Below are 19,391 nucleotides of genomic sequence, written 5' to 3' on the forward strand. Positions count from 1 at the left end.
CATTACTCAATAACGATAAGGTCTTCGGCCTCCATTGCTTCACGCCCTGAGCGAACATCAATCATTATCATGCGTAACATAAGGTACATTGTAAGTATCAAACCGCAGTGATACAAAAGTCTGAAAAGAAATGTGGCGACAACTTTTCGTCGGTGTCACAAGACTATAACTTAACGTGTGGGGTCGTGTGGCGTAGCGGCAGAGTGCGCGACTCGGAACTAAGAGTCCCGGGTTCGGGTCCTGACATGCCACCGATCTTGTGCCCTTGGGAAAGGCACTTTACACGACTTTCCTCACTTAGCTCAGGTGTAAATGAGTGTACGTGAGTGTGTCCCCACCACGTCTGGTGATTACATGTTGGAATAAAAAAATAACTTATGAGATATCGTTGTATAAACAAATTTAAAACATCAGCTCTCATCAAAATTCCATTGGGTTGTCTACGAACAGCAAGGACAACTAGAAAGGCCAGTATTTGCCTTGGAGCAAATGCAGCAAATGGCTTTACCACATCCCCCGTACCCCGTATCAAAAATGTCAGATAATTTGGGTGTAATGCAGGGTCCCCACTACCCAAAATGCACGGATTTTCTCTAAAGATGAAAATAAAATAATAAAGGCCTCTTAAGAAATAAAAAAAAAAACGTCTGGGGGTATTTGTTTTCCCACTCTACATCTATGCCTGAAAAATGGCTTGAAGAGAGAGCATACAGAAGTCGTTATTGTAGTACATGTACCTTAGAATCATCATTCGTACATCAGTCAAACACGTCGTCACAAGAAATTGCTGACTTCAGATTGTTAGGTAGTATTATGTATTTCACGTTGTTGTCACCTTCTAGGTCGCCACATTTCCTTTGTCTGGCATTTTGAATTTTGATCCACTGTTATTCTGGCTATCGGATTTTCCACAATCCACGCGCTGTAATCTTACCTATGCACAAAAATTCCCACAACTAAGGCACTCAAAACAATACTTCCGTACAAAGACAAAACTATGTTCCGGTTGATGACAATTACATTGCTATATTCATCCCAAGTGGTTTGATAATGTCGGTGCTTTATCGTTATACATCCGTGTCTATTTGCATTTAAGACTATCATTCCTGTCTTTTAGTGGACATATCTTTACGTAATATTCGCAAAATTACATCTAAAGATTATTCTTCTTTTCAGACTGTTTCTATTTGTAAACAATGTTATCAATCAAATCATTCTTGCCCTTTAAAAGGACATATTGTTACTTAACTGTTATCAACATTATAACTAAAGATTACGCTGCTTTGCAGGCTGTTATTATTTGCATACAAGGATGTCAATCAAATTATTCTTGGTCTTTAAAAGGACATATTGTTACTTAACTGTTCTCACTCAACATTATAACTAAAGATTATGCTGCTTTGCAGGCTGTTATCATTTGCATACAAGGATGTCAATCAAATTATTCTTGTCCTTTAAAAGGACATATTGTTACTTAACTGTTCTCACTCAACATTATAACTAAAGATTATGCTGCTTTGCAGGCTGTTGTTATTTGCATACAAGGATGTCAATCAAATTATTCTTGTCCTTTAAAAGGACATATTGTAACTTAACTGTTCTCACTCAACATTATAACTAAAGATTATGCTGCTTTGCAGGCTGTTGTTATTTGCATACTAAACATTCGTATTCTATTTCACGACGTTATACGACGTAATACATGTAAAAGCGCGTGCCTCAGAAGCTACCCTCTTCCCTTCCGAATAGGGTTAATTCCTATATACTTCCCCGCTGCACCTAGCTAAGTATAATTGTTAGTGGAAACTTCTTGATATGAATCTTGATAGGAGTCAACATCTACTTCCACCATATATTAGAGATAGATGTATTGTTTGAAACATTTCAAACGTTAGGTTGATGTTACAAACTTTCATCATTACTGAGCTCTATATGTGATTGGTTATACTTCAAGGAACATGTAGCTTGTGTATTAGAAAACTGACAACAACGCTTTAAGTTTTCAATTCAAGAAAAAACAGAATATCACGCGTGGCGTTTTGCACCTTATGGAAAACTGCTGATGCGAACTAAGCAGTTAGATGCTCATGGCGTTGGGAATCTCCAGTTAGATGCTGATGGTGTTGGGAATCTGCAGTTAGATGCTGATGGCGTTGGGAATCTCCCGCGGATCCAGGTAGTCATACGGCTGGGAACGCTCAGTAGAGTTCTTGTGCTCGATATCCAGTGCGATTTTGACCAGGTCTTGGTTGAAGCTATTCAGGTGGGAAGAAAATGACTTCTAAAATTATTCATACCATGATACCATAAAATATACCATATTACGTCTATATCGTTGAGAGAGCTTTCAGATATATGAGACGACATAATATGCTAATTGTAGGGAATTAACAAGCTTAAGGCAAGGACAGTAGTTATACTTACGTATCAATGACTCTTTCCGCCTTTTCCCCTTGGAAGTACTTGACCTCAAATTGCCCGAGAGGCTGCGTTGCGCGCTCGCTCAGGACTCCTGTAAGCAAATTGATCATCACAGTTTGGAACTTCCCAGGCAGTGCGTTCAGGACGTCTTCTTCCGTCAGCATGTCCTAAAAACAGAAGAGTTGCAATTTTACAACATTAAGAACAATTAAAATTGTTAGTCTTTGTTCTATCCAAGACCGTGCTTCATCCATATTCATGCTCAGACACGGTTCTGGCTGGTCCAAATGACATTAACCTTCAGATTCCTACAACCCACTTCCTATGCCGTCAAAGGGAAGTCTGGCTGGCAGTTCCCGCACCATTTTGGTTACCATAGCAATGTTATTTGATACCATCATCCCTGGGACCCTGAACCACAGCTTCTTCAGATGTCGCTCAGGATCACGCGAGCTAGTCGTTTCCAGAAGGTCGTTGACTCATATAAAAGGCAGTCCAAACTTACACCACTTCATTAATGCTCCCAGACCTATTCAGCGTACAAACATCCAGACAATTGATCCTCCAGAACTTAAACTGCTAACAAACAAACAAACAAACAAACAAACAAACGACAAACACAAAAGGTCCACTGCAGTGATATGGGGACCCCCCACGGAGCCCATTTTGTTAACTTGACCTTGATCTCTCCAACGGTAACCTGCTTCCTAAAAATCATGAACTTCGATCTTTGCCTTCAAGAGTTACGCCGCTAAATCCACAGTCTCCCAAACTAAAGCAAACTTATTTCATACCCTTCTGACAAAGGCAAAAGTTGCCAAACCTTGGTTCTCGGAGGTTCTCCCTCCAGCACGAGCGGCATGTTGGATACGAAGGCGTACTGGTCCCACTGCATGAAGTTGACGGCTGCGTGCTGCACACTGGCGGTGAAGATGATGGAGGTCAGGATCTGGATCAGCTCATCCACGTTGGACAAAGTTCCGTTCCCAGGAACCCCCTGTGTGTAAGATACAGCGGCTGTTCACTTCAGTCAAATTTCACATGACCACCATTCGTTTTAGACCCGAACTTTTCCCTGTGGTCTCTTGGCTAGTGTTCTGCCAAGAGACATGAAAGTATTGCGTGACATGTTTCTTATGTCATAATGTTAGTAAATACTTTAAGTCAAACAAGACATTAAAATGACATCAAAACATCAACATTCACAAAGACGTCGACTTTAGAATAACCGAGATTATTCAATGACCCACCTGGATTCCACTGTCAACAAGAGCTTTTGCAAAACTCTGCATCTCCGCATCCTCGTCCAATTTAGTGGACTTTCCTTCCTCTAAAACGAAAAAAAGTTAGATAATATCATTATTAAGCTCGACAAAAAATTTAAAACATTATCAAAGGAAGACACTTTTGAATATACCATATCATGTACAAATGTAGATGTCATCAATGAAGCATGTAAGTATATTTCGAAATGTTTCAAAAAGAGAGAAGAAGCCATTAGAACTTAGATTGATAACACTGTATATAGTTTTTTTAGCATTTCATACTTTAGACCTGATGTTAGTCTTTCTTTATCATTATTGTTGTAATTCCTTTTTAGTACATTGTACTTTGTACATTCATGCATTTATCCCCCCGGGAACGAACATGCAATAATGTTTCATTTCATTATATATAGTAAGATGGAGGGAGAGAAGAGATCACAAACCGAATCAATATATAGACATTCTCTCTGGAAATATAAAAAAAATCATGCTCATATCTTTATAAGACCTATAAGGGTAGTTATCGCAGTTTCAGTATTTTTCATAATTCAGCCATAAAGTAATTTTCAAGGACCCCCAACTCCAAAAACAAAACAAACAAAAAATATCTGGACAGTTTTAAGTATATGGAGGTCCATAGTTCCACACACCTATTATACCTATCACACATACAAAATATGAGCTTACTTGGCCAACTCCCATCTTGCGACTTCTTCCTGGTTTTCGTAGGCTATGACTCTTAAATGAGTTCGAGCCATCGCAATTCTAACCACCTACCATCAGGACTATAGAAGTGTCCAACAACTTTGGTGACATGGTTCTTGATAACCTCATAGATGGGAAGAGCATCGTCACGATAGTAGTACTTGGGCAGATCGTCTGCGTTGTCAACCTAGCATAAAAACAAAATTGATGCAAATACACAAACGAAGCCAAAATCATAAGTTCTAATTTATCCATGTTTACCGACGTCTAAAATGACACGCACTACAGAATGTTTCATCCTACTACAAATTTACTTTTTGATTATTATAGCATTAGGTAAGGCCCATGTCCGTCATCGTCATTGTGTTACATTATATAGTGCATATCTTGTTATTTACCATCGGTTAGCCTTTTGGTTGGAATTTGAAATAAACGTTTCATGGTACCCGGATATTCCGGAGACACTGGTATCATAAGACACACGAATTTGTTTGATGATTAAACTTCTGTCATATTATGCATGGACTTGGCTAGCCTAAGGGCATATATCATATTCTCCTCACTGCAGGAAACTTACACTGCAACTGGCCAATATGAACTATCTTTCAACAGATTACTAAAACCTTGTCCGATGTAATTTGAACACATTAAGCGTACAGAATGTAACAAAGATAAGAAATATATAACAACAGGCAGTTATCAAATGATTTAAGTATAACGATACTTACGCCACGGTTTTTGAGGTCTTCTGGCAGAGTACCATCAGTATCGAGACGCCAAGTCTTCACCCTGTTTCAGAAGAAAACAAGTAAAATCTGAGATTTTATACCTTCGGGCTTTTTATTGTATATTTTTATATGTTTGTTATGTATAGTTGATGGTGTTGAATTTTGTGCACAACAACAATTGTTGCGCGCCGCAGGACTAGGGTTTTAAACAAAGAATTTATCGAGACCGGACACAGGGGTGCGAGGGGTCATATACGTCGTATATACGTGGACCAGACCGAGAATAACTTAAACACGCAAAGGTCAACGGTCGCGACCATTTCACGCTCAAAGGGGTGTTCTGTGGCCACCAAAAGGCACCATTTTCACACCCGAAAACACATATACAATAGAAACAAAAGAACGTGCATCATCTACAGTCCAATAGCAAAACATACACCGAGTCCCAAAAAAATCCGTCCACCCAAACGCGAGAAACAGCTGCGAACATGAAAATCTAAATCTCCCACAAAACCATTCCCCGGACGGATATCTCCTCCCCCGGAGATAAAAAAGGCAAACCTTCGCAAACAACGGACATAAGGTTAGCCATATCATTAATTCATCATCACCAATATTTATCAACTAAATATTTTGCCTCACCTTCTCCTGACAAGCTCAAAGCTTCCCTGTGCTCCAATCTGGGTAGTTTGATCCAAACCGCCACCCTTGGCCATCAAAGTATGCAGGGCCAGACTATGGGAAGTGCAAAATGGAAATCGTTAGATTGAAACATTTCCTTGTAAAGACAATCAGAGATAACAGCCTTTTCAGGTCCGATAGACTATAATAACAAAACGAAAACTAGAGTTCGTGGAACAGATGCTTTCGTCAGGTGTAGATATGTTGTTTTATATTGTTAATGTGGTAATCACGGTGGTCAAATCTGGGCTGCAAAGTCCCCACATTTCATAGAACCCGAACTGTGTTCGATCGTGTTCGATCTGGGCAATTCGAATCGAACCCGCGTTCTATTTCGGGGTCACCTGCGGTCATTTACAATAAAGCGGCAAAACAAGCCCTTCTCTCTGAGTGCCGCGCAACAGATAAAAATCAACACTTTTCTATAGATACAGACAGTTTCCTGGACAGTACATGTCCGCTATAATTTTTGGTGGGTATGTAACATGTAGCGAAACTACTGTCGTATCCTTGGGTGACCTTGAATACTGTAATGATTTTTTACGCTTGTATGAATAACACAATGTACACTTTCGGGCGATATGACATGTCTGCAAACCTCGTTCAAACCTGGAAACATGGAGAGTCAAACATACCCCATTTACGGCTCAAAATGACTGTCACGATTGTCCCGAAAATCGTGCTTTTGGGATTTTTGAAAAATGCCCTCGATTTTGAATTATGGGTAATTGAGTGCGAAAAAAGGCAAAAAATTCGATTTTGTCACCTCTTTGTCGATAAAAACTATACTTAGAGTCAGAAATTAAAAAATCCCAAAAGCACGATTTTTCATCTTATTCCTAGTCGTCGAAAAATATAAAAATCAGTGATCTTGCGTAATATGTGTAGCCAGGTTTGCTCGGGGATTGGCTAAAATATGGCGTTGCGAAATCGCGACAATTATCGACTTTTTTAACGAAATGCGAAAAAATCATCCATTTAGCGCAAAAAATCACCATTGAATGCATGTAAAGACAATAATTTTATTTTATTTCAACGAAATTTTCCCTTTGATACTAGTTTGTTTATTTTCAAATGTATTGCGGTTAGCCCAAAATTGCGTCTTGTAACCCGATACTTTATCGAACGCCCCCAGCAATGGGAAAGAATACCGTAGTAACAGACCGCCGTGAATATGAATATGCAAATATACTTTTATATCAATATGCAAATATCATTGTATAATCGCAACTAAAAGAAACCAGCTTTTGTTTTCAAGGCGCCAGATCATGTTGCAGGTTAACCTACATTATGCATTCCAGTGCCAGATGTGTCCCAGATTCTTGGACATGTTATCATCACAAGCCCATTACAGAATATATTTACCCCATTTCTTATGTAAATTAGATCCTGATTTGCATAATATGCATCTCATTATGTTTATCTTAATCTGTGGACCCTGCCTACCAAAATAATGAAAAACCCGTGCTCCAGTTATTTGCAATCAAACTTTGAAACAATAACGCCCAATACAGTTACAATGAAGCTGCTAAGAAGGGTCCGTATCCCTCCTTGTGATACGACTTAATATGTTACTTGTTCTATGTAAATATTCTGGTTTCTCTACTACATTTAGTATTTATTTTTTGTATTATATCAGGCTTTTTGGTTTGATTTGTAACTCGTGACCCCGCCCTCACCACCCTCGACCTTGTTGAAAAGCGGTCATATGTATGTACCGAACAAGCTTTCGTGGTTAAATAAAGGTTTACTACTACTACTACTTCTACTACTACTACTACTACTACTACTACTACTACTACTGCTGCTGCTGCTGCTACTACTACTACTACTACTACTACTACTGCTGCTGCTACTACTACTACTACTACTACTACTACTGCTGCTGCTGCTACTACTACTACTACTACTACTACTACTACTACTGCTACTGCTACTACTACTACTACTACTACTACTACTACTACTACTACTACTACTACTACTACTGCTGCTGCTACACGACAAGAAAGCACTTCGTGGACTCACTTGTTGATGGCGAACATGTAGATGAAATGCGGCTCCAAGACGCGATGCATCGGGTGGGAGATGGACAGGTTCTGCTTGGCCGCCAGGTTGCAGGCCTCCACAAAAAGATGCGTGAAACCTGTAAAGGAGGAAAAAAAAAACGATTACTAATGCCATCTCAGAAATTACAAATTCCACCAATGATTCCAAAGACTGAGATAATTCTTGTCTAATACAACATCTTTTGCAAGGTAGATTAGTTTTCTAGTATGTTTGCTATCAAATGCGATACGTTGTACCTTCAACAAATCATCTGCAATAAAGTTGATATGCGTGTTACATACAGCGTTTTTACATACAGTGTCATTGACAAATTAGACAGAATTATGTAACAACACGGCTTCCAACAAGCTAAGCAAACGTACCAAGGTGAGGCACGGCCTCATGATAGTTCGCATCAGCGCAGTTGAACCACATCTTGGCCAGGAGCCACGTGTTGGGCGGGTCATTCGGCAGGAACACCTGCAAATGGATGATGGTGTAACTCAACATTCAACATTTCCAAACCTAGAGCTAACATTGGGCTGGAAGGCACAGGTAGGGTCTAAACTTCCCTACTTCAAGTTTTCTTTATTTCACCAGTTTAGTGGGCGTAATGAGAGATGTGAGTGGTTAGGTCTTGTATATGGCCAGGCGGATGGATACCATGGAAAAGTAGGTCAAAGTTGAGGTTTGTGTACTATCATCAGCTGTGGCGGGAGTTTGACCTGGTCGTCCCCCTGTTTTCTTTCTATATTTGGGAAGCAGACCCTTGTGGCTACCTGGTGCAGAAGAATGTTTGAGATTGAAGTATGGGTAAGTACTTTCATGAGGACTTCTTTTAGTGTATTGTTCAAACATGGGAAGTGGGTTCGCCATTCAAGTTTGAAGAAGCATTTGAATACATGATATAAATCTTCGAGCGGGCTTCGCAGATTCTAAATTACAGCGCCATCCATCCACCAATACCTAATCGAGTTATGCTGTCAAGCAACACGCATATACCGCCACACATACACAACAACCACAAACTAAAGCAACCAAAGTCATAATAGGTCTTGTTGAAGGTAATGAAAACAAATAACACGGACACTTACCGGGTGTTGTTCTTTCCCTTCGTTAGGGTACAGTTGGATGGCCACCGGTACGAGGTCCTTCTTGTCATTGACGAAGAACAGGCCGAATGGAGCGCACATCTATACCAGACACATGTCAGAATTCAGTCAACAACTGCAGGTGTAAAGCCGGCATTCGTGAGGACAATTACCAGTTTGGAACGATATACACAACAAAACAAATACCAAATAATATTTTACTCACTGGCCTGGCCTTCGTGCTGTTAGCCATGGAGGTGGCCGCCATGATGGTGTGATCCACGTAGTACAGCCGCTTCTTCTGGATGGCATCTTCCAGCTTCAGGCCTTGCAGGAAAGGTTCAACCATTTCAGGCGTCACTCCAAACCTGATGAGGAAGATCATTGAGTTTTCAGATTTATAATTCAATGGCCACATTGGGTGGAAAGAACAACGTTAAGGTTCTTTCCACACAATGGCATGTTAAACCTGCAAACGGCAATCATTACGTGCACATTCCTCATACCAATAATACTTTCAACTGCAAGGTACGTTCAGGACCATATTCTCTCCACTTCAGCTCTACCTATAGCAATTAGCAGTAGGGAAGTCATTCATAGTCAGGAAGAATTGCCACAACGATTGTATACATCTCTCATTGTGTTAAGGACTTTCTAAGCTGCTAATTACCATAGAAATTATGATCTCTCAACATATTTCAATGTGATACGCAATGTGACGACTATCATCATTAGTCACTTATTTTTCTATTTGTTTTTTGCATTCTTCCTTCCCAGTTCAACTTACCCCTTGGGAATCTCCGTGCACAGACGGATGGATGTAGGGTTGACTCCTGCCAGGCGCTGCCAACCGAAATTCTCTTCGGTCCTCCAATGAGCTTTCCCCTAAATTGATGCATGTCAGAATGCGGCATTAGGAAGCAAATGGCATCAGACCTAGCAGGGATACACCAGATTAAAAGCACCATTAAAAGTACGTTGTTCGATAAACCCAAGCATGAGCGGATGACATGGAGTTTCTCCCACCTTCGGCACTTTCCCCGGTGGAAATATTTGCTTTATGCTCTCGAAAGATTCCCATCGGCCGTCCTGACTGAGGAACCTTCCCAGGAGTATGCCCACGTTTGACATGCCAAGTATAGCCGCCGTCTCCGCCAGGGCGAGCTGTAAATATGATTTTAGAAATAGATTAAAAGGATTCATGCACGAATAAGCTGCATGGGAACAATCGGAGTAGAATCAGTCGGACGTGGGAAATTTATATTCAAAAGCAAAGTTGTTTCGTGTTGCTAAGTGAACGAAACGAAATGCATTCCTCATTGATAATGTGAATATTGTTGAAGTGACAAGACACAAGTACCGTTTGTTTTTCTGAAAACGCCGCCTCAATAGGTAGCTTCTTCAGCTGTCAAAAAGATAGAAGATGTGTGTAAATCTTACAAAGAAACGACTAAACCGTGTACTGAACAAGAATTACAATCACCTCGGAAAGACATGGTTGAAAATAATTGCATGATACCAAACAGGTAACCTTTAAAGAATTCCATACGTCTTATTTACGATCTCTACATTATGGTGGGATATCCTATGTCATATAGCTGTTTACTGTTATCTGGAAAACAGCAAGCTAGTACAAATAAAAAAAAAAAGATAAATACATATACTCGTACATAAATACATGACATGACAACCATATCGATACCATTGGCAGAAGACCTTCCACGGGGTTGAAGGAGTCGTAGCGCTCCCGCATCACTTTGAGCTCAGTCTGCCTCTGATGGGTCCGCTTCTCGTGCTGAGGGAGGACACAGCCGCCTGGAACCAGCCACACAGAGGTACCTGTAAGCACAAATCGGACAGTGTTAGCAAAAAAACAGCAACATGTGCAGTCTGATGTGTAGGATCTCGACCTCGACGCTATTTTCCGTCTCGTAAACGGGCGATGCCATTTGAAACGGTCCATGCCATATCGCAGAAGGGCTAAGTGTAACAGCACGGCCCATCCACACCGTGATGTTTCGTGGCGTAGAGGTTAGGGTATAGGTTAGAGTTTTGGAGTTACACTTTTGGACCCGGGTTCGAATCCGAGCTTGTGCTTTTTTTTTCACTAATATTTACAATTCTCCATGAACCTCCCTTATGTTTGCAATTAGAACATTGCTTTTTATAGTATATATTACTTTTTAGTCGTTCTTGGACGCTCGGATATGACATTGACCATTCAGCAAAATGGCATCGACCGTTTCAACTGTGAGAGAGCAGTTTGTTGTTCTCTTATATTCCATTAGCGGGTAAACTCCCCTGGCAAATATTACCTGTCTATTTGGTCAATTACTCTTTCCAGTCGCTTCCAGAAGCCTGTCAGAGGTTATATAGCACGCCACGACTATTTTTCGAAAGGTGTGGCGCGTAATTTAGGCAATGTTGATTTGATTATATGGATGGCATCCTCTGGGAACCGCAAACCGATGCGATGCGAAGAAAAGAAGAAAAGAAGAAAAAAAGTTGCTTTCATTATGAAATCTACGTGGTCAGGAAGGTTGAACAATGACACAGAGTATGGTATGGCAAATAATCTACTCTTCAAATTCATTTCTTTACATTTTCGTTTTTTTTGTTTGATTTTGGCATTCTGTGACATTGGTATCGTTTTCCAATCTTTTTTGCAACTTACGGTACCGGCATATATTTGCTCATTTTGCAACTGTATTGTACGATTTACAGTATGGTTGGTACAGTATTTTTTGGAAACTTAAACTAAATGCCGAAGCTTAATTCGCGCGGATATCATCCATATAATCAAATCAACATGGCCTTATCGTGCAATGTTTGTATCTTTATCTGGTTTGACACTAGTACTGACCTGCTTCAAGCCAGCGATCCACAGGGAAGTAGTACGTCGTCCCGTTGGCCTCTGGTTCAAACTGAACGGAGAGGGAGCTGCAGAACCAACTGTCACCCGGGATGCAGTTGTCCAGTGATAGCTTCAGCTCATGAATTGGGGGCGTCATGTCAACACATTTCAACGTGTACCTGCAATCAATTTTCAACAATGATGTTCTTAGAGGCTCCACATTGTTACCCTCTATGTACAACTTTAAAACCATGCAACTCACTCAGACTTACCTTGGAGATACCAGGACTACTGCATATGGCTAGAATTGCTGTATACCACTGCAAGCCAATTTGATCGTCTATGGCCGGCTACCTTCTCTCGCCAATTAATACCCTTTTAGGCCGATTTCTACGATTTATTCAGCCTGCAAAAGAAGTCTGGTGGAGACTAGAGTGTTACAACCCCAGGCTATTGTGTACGTTAGCACATGATAGGAAAAAAGCGTTATTGCGAGTGAAGGTAATGTTAAAGTACATGTTTATAGGTTAGCAATGTCATTTCAATACTCCAGGAAGACTAGTGAAGTATATTGATATACTCAGTAATGTACATCTGCTAAATAAACCAAAAAACAAAACAACAAATTGTTAAGTTTTCAAATCATTGGTGTGGTAAACAGATAAACAACAAGGACAAAAAGCAAGAAAGATTTCTCTTCTCTTAAAGTGGAACGTCCAAACAGAAAAAAATATGATTAGATATAGACAGATCATATAAAGGATAGATATAATATCATTGTTAACATGTTGATAAGTTAGGAACTGACACAGAATGCTAGTAGCCTGAAGTGGAATTTCTAAAAGTGGCAAAGGTGTTGGTCTAAGCTTAAGAATGATCGCCATATCTCCTTTCCACATTTTGCGTAAAAATATTTTATTTATTTATTACAATTCACCACATACACATGGAAGGCGTGGTGAAACAGGTGGACCTAAGTACACATTTTCAAGGCCACCATGCCGACAAATAAATATACAATGTGAATAAAAAAAAATACAAAACAGTGATACTGCATTTTAAATACATTGTCTTTATAATATCTTATACGCAAAATGTGCTAACGTTTCCGAAGAGAAACGTAGAATATGTCAAGTTGTTGTGTACTTCCCTTGTAATAACGAGACATTTTGCTACTTACTCGCCCTCTGTCCCCTTTTCGTGATCATCTTTCCACCACACGTCCAGTTTCAGGTCGCCAGATTCCCTCCCCCCGGAGTCAACAAGGTTGATGTACACTTTCCCGTTGGTCCCTGCTCCAAGGTAGTTTCCCGTCTTTGTTTTGACGAGAATGTCCATCGGTCCCCCCTGCAGCTTTCCAGCCATTGCCTAGAACAAAATGTTACGGGTTTATTGGTTTATTAAGATACCCTTTAGCCCCATGAGGGGCTAATCTTCCAGGGCTCAAACATACATACATAAAACAGATATATACACAAAAGGACAGATTATATACAATTACAAGTTAAAAATTAAGAATTGAGGTCAGAGTTCACATAACTAATTATTACTAAAATTAAAAGATAACAACAATAAAGCTTGCGAATTACTAATTTGCTCCTACAATATACTAGTAAACAATTATTATCAGGGTCAAACCATAATTAAGTTACAATGTTATTGCACTAAAATAAGCACCCAGAAAACAGGCAACTGCTATGATCACGGTCTCGACTTTACCTTAGCAACCGTTGTAGAAACATCTTTGAGAGAAAACATCTTGTATTTGATACTGATAGGACGATTGGTAGCTAGACTGCAGTGCGTGGCTTATCCTGGCATAAACTAATATGGCGTCGACTTGGAAAGGCATGCTGGGATCCGTTAGCAGCTACCCGGTATTATTTTACAGACTACATGGGTCCTGTTCGGGATTTTATCTGCCTTGAACTAAATTTAAACCTGATCTATAATCTCTGAACGCCAGGAGGTATATATTTGAGTTTACAACGAGGTGGCGCGCGTCTGTGGGGCCTGTGCTTCTTGTTGCACAGCCCACGGCCTGTTTGCGTATATGTTGGGGCACAGCGAAAAGTGGGGAGGGGCGGGGCTGGACATCACTCCCCCGCGCACGCATAAACTACACGCCCGCTGCCTCGCGGGTCTGGTTCTCAGCGTTAATTACTCTCCAAGCAGAGGTTGTGGGGAATGATCGTTACCTTTTTATATATGGCCGTTTTTTTATTGTCCTGATCCCCGTCGGTGGCCGCGGACCTTCTCTGGCTAATGGATGCTGCCTGGCCAATTTGATACTGTCTTTTTGCCACCGAGAGAGATCTGCTTGGAGATTAAGCGTTAATAGCCACAGCAAGTAAATTTCATGGATGACATCCTCCGCAGAGTCCAAATCTAATGCGAGCGGGCGAAAAAAAACAAGGCGGGCCGAAAAAAAAACAAGGTTCCTAAAATTTGAAAGTTTGACTCAATCATTGTACAAATGGTTTTGATTCAGTAGGAACAGCCAGCATCACATATCACTGCATCAAAGTAAGAAACAAAACATTAAATCAGAGCCATTTCTTGTCTCCTCTCTTCATAGTTATCTGCCATCCACCTTCCGGCATGGCAACAGACATCTTTGCCCATTTTCGGTATGTTGACCACTGTCAGAGGGCAACAAAATTTCTTGTTTTTATTTCCAAAATCAGGCGAGAATGAATGCGCGAGATGATGTCATTCATAAAAATTACTCGTTGTGGCCTAAAAGAAAGGTACAAACACCGTTACAACCTAGCAATATCGGCTACTCTTCTTTTTCCATCAGCAACACAACCATGCAGGGGCACTCTTTGCAATCTCAAATCCACAGACATTCTTTCAAGGTCAAATCCACAGATATCCATAGACCGCAAACCCCGCTGGTTTATACGAGGAGTTAGAGAAGCACTATATAAGAAAATGTGCATTCAATCATCCCACTCTCAACAGGAAAGGAGGTCTGCCACCCCAGCGAGACAACATTACTGACACCGACACATTAGTATTAACATTGTTTTAGCTTTGGATAGATTCCAACTCGCGAGTACAAGAGTGGGTATCAGGTATACATAGCAGGACTGCGGCTGGAAGTGTCTCGAGGTTGAACGTGGAAATGGGTGGGCGTATCAGAAAAACAAAACAATACCCTTATATATATCAGAGGCATCTGATGCTATTCAATGGTGGGTGACAAAAGCAAACGGTGTCATTTTTTAAGCCTATACCAGGCTTCGGGAGGCAGCTGGACAGAGTAGAAATCGGCCAAATAGAGAGATAGCATGCCAGGGGAGTTTGTCTGCGGGTGCCATAGCACGTAATATGCATTTGCGTGAAACCCGTAATGTATAGTATATACGCGCATATAAGGTTCCAACAGTAGTTTTCAAATGTTAGGCCACACCGATTTAATTTTATGGATGACATCCTCTGAAGACCCCCAAACTAGTTTGCACGGGCGAATAAAAAATTCCGGCTCAAAATAAAAATGCTACTAAACCACAGGAATACAAAGCTGGTATTGTGAATTCGCGACTGTACTTAGCGACGTATACGACAAGCCGGCACATGCTGGCTTTTTGCGGAATTTATGAATCGGCACTGTACGTATGTACTGAGTTCTTGACTCGTGGAGCTTCGGTAGCCTGGGTGCCCTGCTCCGTATTATTGGTTGCCATTGCCGTAGAATGCAGTACACCTGGCACTTACGTTTGTTTATCAAACCCAGATGACGCCACAGATATACTGGGGCATTCAAACAGGGCAATGTGCCAATTCCATTAGGTGCTACGAGTTGCATGTTTTTCTTTTTTTTCTTTTGTAAGAAATAAAGACGATATTGTGCATTTAAAAAGGACGATATTGTGCATTTAAAAAGGACGATATTGTGCATTTAAAAAGGACGATATTGTGCATTTAAAAAGGACGATATTGTGCATTTAAAAAGGACGATATTGTGCATTTAAACAGTTGCTATTCCATACTCGATACAAACCTTTTAAAACATCGTAAGATTAATCAAGTGAATTAAATGAATGCAGTACAAATGTAATAGATTATGTTGGCATCTTGATATGGCATGAAGGCCAAGACGCCCCAAGCTCTGTTTCGCTCACTTCAATACATTACTGCAGAGTTAAGGCCACACCAAGTAAATATTATGGATGACGTCCTTTGGAGACCCTAAATCTAATGCGAGGGGGCGAAAGAAAAACAAGTAGGGCCCTAAAAAACAAGATGCCTAGATTAGAAATATACTATGAGACGACAAATGTTAGGACACAAATTGATCGAGGTGCACAGTGTAACAAGCAAGAAGTCTTTTATTCATCATCAAAACAGCAATAAATCAGGTGGAACCGTGGACAGCGAAAACAGGATGGTAATAGACACTTTCTTCTACGGGTTTCACGTCAATCTGACGACTTGCGGCACTGTCGTGACTCTTTGGTCATAGTTACAGGAAGCGGAATTTCTTGTTTTTTTTCTAGGAACATGCCAAAATCAATGCGCGCGTGGACGTCATCCATAAAATTTACTTGGTGTGGCCTAAACTATTTGACGAGAAGCGGTGATAACCACAGGAGTTAGTGAACCGGCCCCTCACTCCCTCTCATTCTCGCGCAAACTAGTTAACAAGCTGTTACATAATAGAAACCAGACTTGCAAAGGTCGCAGGTTCTTGAATAGGGCGACCCTATAACCAGAATCACTGTGGGGTTTACTGAGGCGGTCTCCTAGCGACTTTGCCCGTAAAGCGGCTCCCGCTGGTCTGACAAAATTACACAGGCCCTGGAATGTACGCTGGAAAAATTGTAGAAATTGGCCGAAATAAAGGGATAGTATACCAGAGAAGATCTATGTGGGTCGCAAATTAGATCTTCTATGTCCCGGGATCTTCTCTGGTATACTATTCGGTCAATTTCTACAATTTTTCCAGCGATCCGCGGTGCCTGGTAGAGGCTATGCAGGGCGGGCTTGGGGGCTTTGGGTAAACTGACACGGTTTATCCAACACCACCCACAAAGTCCTTCACAGCGCAATCCTTGTCAACAAAAACTAAAAACTATATTCTTTTGTGCAATATATATTATGCCTTAGACCAAGGCCTCCCCCCCCCTAAAGTGTCCCAACAGGGGCTATATGGGGGTGTAGCCGGGGCTTATATAACATCTCAGAGCCCCGGCAAAGATGAAGATGAAGATATTCTTTGGTCATCTGAAATGATTTTGATGTAGGAAGATCCAGTATATCAGTAACCCCCTTATTTGCCGCGAATACAAACACCTTATATATTCAGCTTAAACTTGAAGTTTGGTTTCAGATTAACCAGTAATAACATTTTAGAAGGTGGATAAAACGACGTTGAACCAAGTGAATTTGTTCTAGATCAACGTTGTGTATATGTGGATCCGAAACAAGGATTATTTACGTCAGACAAGAGCTAGAGGAAGAGACACTAATTTTGAAATCGTCACACCTTGATCGCAAAAGTGTTAAATAGCTCACGGGAGATTCTGACAAAACTCAGAGAAGACTTACACATGAATCAGTTTTTCGTACGTACCTGAAGTTTATCCTGATTTCAGTCACGTCTTGCACAAAGACTACGGGTTGATGTCTCAGGAAAGCCCGCCACTGAACTACTAGTATGCTCTCGTGTTCGGCACAGCAACTCAATTCACGAGTTTCCCATCCCCAGAATGCATTGCGAAAATAGGGGGTCTAAAATTTAAATCCATTTGCATAGGACAGGAAGGCATCGGAATGATCCTGTTGACGTTAAACAGTTTGTTTTTCACTGTGTTTTGAGGTATTGGGGGCATTTTATGTTCAACATTAATTAAATTACTATGGGTCGAATCTGAAAACAAATAAAAAAATGAAGTTTTTGTGTTCTTTTTAACATTGAACATGTGGTTTGTAACGTTACAGCATCAGTATAATGTTAGAAACCACATATTCCATAAAATTCTCTAACTGTTGTCAGATTCAACCCAAAGTAATTTGATTAACGTTGAGCATAAAATGACCCGACACCCCAAAATGTACTGAAAAAGAAGCTGTTTAACGTCAACAGGATCATTCCGATGCCTTCCTGTCCTATGACCCCTGTTTTCGCAATGCATTCTGGGGATGGGTAACTCGTGAATGGCGCTACCTCTAGTTCAGTAGACATGAACTACTCTGCCGCGTGAACTGTGACCGCTCGCAGTTGGAATGCAGATTCCAATCTCTGGGATGGGGCCTTCAAGCTAGTGAATACCTGTTTGTCATCACCGCATCAGGAAACTAGATTGTTGAAAACAATGGCGTTAACAAAAAGCTATATGGAAGCTAAGCGAGCAAGGAACCAGTATTTAAAGTCATGACATGTTTTACGGAGTGAAGCCATCTACATCAGGACATACTAACCTTATCTCAACCGGGACGGGGGCGGTACAGACTTCCGACAAACTTTGACCCAGAACTGACGTCACTGTGGGTGAAAATTACGTGTATATACAGCACTAGGGTCTGTGGAAGACCGAGCGATTCGGTCGAGTATTATTTTACAGATTACTGTGTTTTCTAATGTTTTAAAGTTTGATATAAGGATTTTCCCTGAAACTACTCTAGTTTTGATGTATCACAATGTTTTTATCGCTCAGAAATTTTAATCCTTTTACGACAAATTGGGATAAATTGCTGGATGAAATTCAACAAAAGTTGGTTGATTTGGTCTTCCTAAAGCAACGATGTGGCCTTTTTTTATTCAGGTGAAGAGACAATACAATACAGACATAGTGGGGCGTACTCAAGTTTACAGAACCTATCTTAGCGCCACCACTGAACAAATACAGTGTAGATACAAATGAATAAAAACATAATAGTTAATAATATAAGTAATAATAAGAATACAAACTTAGAAGCATGATAAACGTAGATACTATATTACTAACGAAGTGTGTTGGAATACAAAATTATGTACAGGCAGATGGCACAGTAAGATAGAACGTCCTTGGTCCCAACTACTCCAACTACGCTGATGCCTGCTCACAACTCGGCCTAGCTAGCATCTCTCCACGTGCGGCGTGAGAAATTGACACTAAAGTTTGCCAAATCCCTGGTAACATCCGGCCATCACCGTCACCTTTTGCCACCTTCCAGACAGACTATCACCAGCCGTCAAACTCGCTCTAACAACGTAGAACTCCAGCGATGTAGAACTGAAAGATACAGAAACAGCGCTGTCCCGTACATGACGCGCTTGATTAACAACAACTAATTGTACATTGACTGACGATGCCTTCCTCACTCCATTATTGTAATTTTACCGTTTTTGCTAGAGTTTACATGTCCTTTATAGTTACCTTCATTTTACATTTGTATTGAGAGTTGTTTTTAATATTGTGAGATTTACTTCTATTTTAATATATGATATGATGACTTGTTACCTTTATGTTTTAAATTCCGATATTCTAGTTTTTTAAAACCTGAGCTTCGTTTTGTAAATGTTAACACCCCAATTCAGCCTATGGGCTGCGAGATGTGTTTGACATGTTAGTTTATGTACATGTATGTATGTATGAACAAATAAACC

The 19,391-nt window shown here is 40.6% G+C and overlaps 1 protein-coding gene across 1 annotated transcript; it reads right to left on the reverse strand.

Annotated features, from left to right (window-relative positions):
* Positions 1 to 2,080: 2,080 nt before the first annotated feature.
* On the reverse strand, positions 2,081 to 13,152 carry LOC109486824 (arachidonate 15-lipoxygenase B-like). Its single transcript, XM_019790763.1, has 17 exons — positions 12,975 to 13,152; positions 11,804 to 11,973; positions 10,643 to 10,779; positions 10,301 to 10,345; positions 9,967 to 10,104; positions 9,728 to 9,825; positions 9,167 to 9,308; positions 8,944 to 9,042; positions 8,233 to 8,329; positions 7,829 to 7,946; positions 5,762 to 5,854; positions 5,120 to 5,180; positions 4,464 to 4,578; positions 3,672 to 3,745; positions 3,245 to 3,418; positions 2,425 to 2,588; positions 2,081 to 2,255 (listed from the first exon to the last, which is right to left on the reverse strand). The coding sequence occupies exons 1-17, from the start codon at positions 13,130 to 13,132 to the stop codon at positions 2,138 to 2,140; spliced, it is 2,001 nt and encodes a 666-aa protein (XP_019646322.1). The 5' UTR covers positions 13,133 to 13,152; the 3' UTR covers positions 2,081 to 2,137.
* Between the last annotated feature and the right edge of the window lie 6,239 nt (positions 13,153 to 19,391).

The sequence above is a fragment of the Branchiostoma belcheri genome, unplaced genomic scaffold, assembly GCF_001625305.1.
Source record: "Branchiostoma belcheri isolate BF01 breed outbred unplaced genomic scaffold, Haploidv18h27 scaffold1, whole genome shotgun sequence".
Classification (NCBI taxonomy): domain Eukaryota; kingdom Metazoa; phylum Chordata; class Leptocardii; order Amphioxiformes; family Branchiostomatidae; genus Branchiostoma; species Branchiostoma belcheri.

What these genes read in the sequence shown, in the direction of transcription:
- LOC109486824 (XM_019790763.1), bottom strand. Translation starts at nt 13,132, where the DNA reads ATGGACATTCTCGTCAAAACAAAGACGGGAAACTACCTTGGAGCAGGG. An exon ending in CACCGGGGAAAGTGCCGAAG is followed by an intron (nt 9,826 to 9,966) that starts GTGGGAGAAACT and finishes GCATCAATTTAG; the next exon opens with GGGAAAGCTCATTGGAGGAC. An exon ending in AAGGGAAAGAACAACACCCG is followed by an intron (nt 8,330 to 8,943) that starts GTAAGTGTCCGT and finishes ATCCATTTGCAG; the next exon opens with GTGTTCCTGCCGAATGACCC.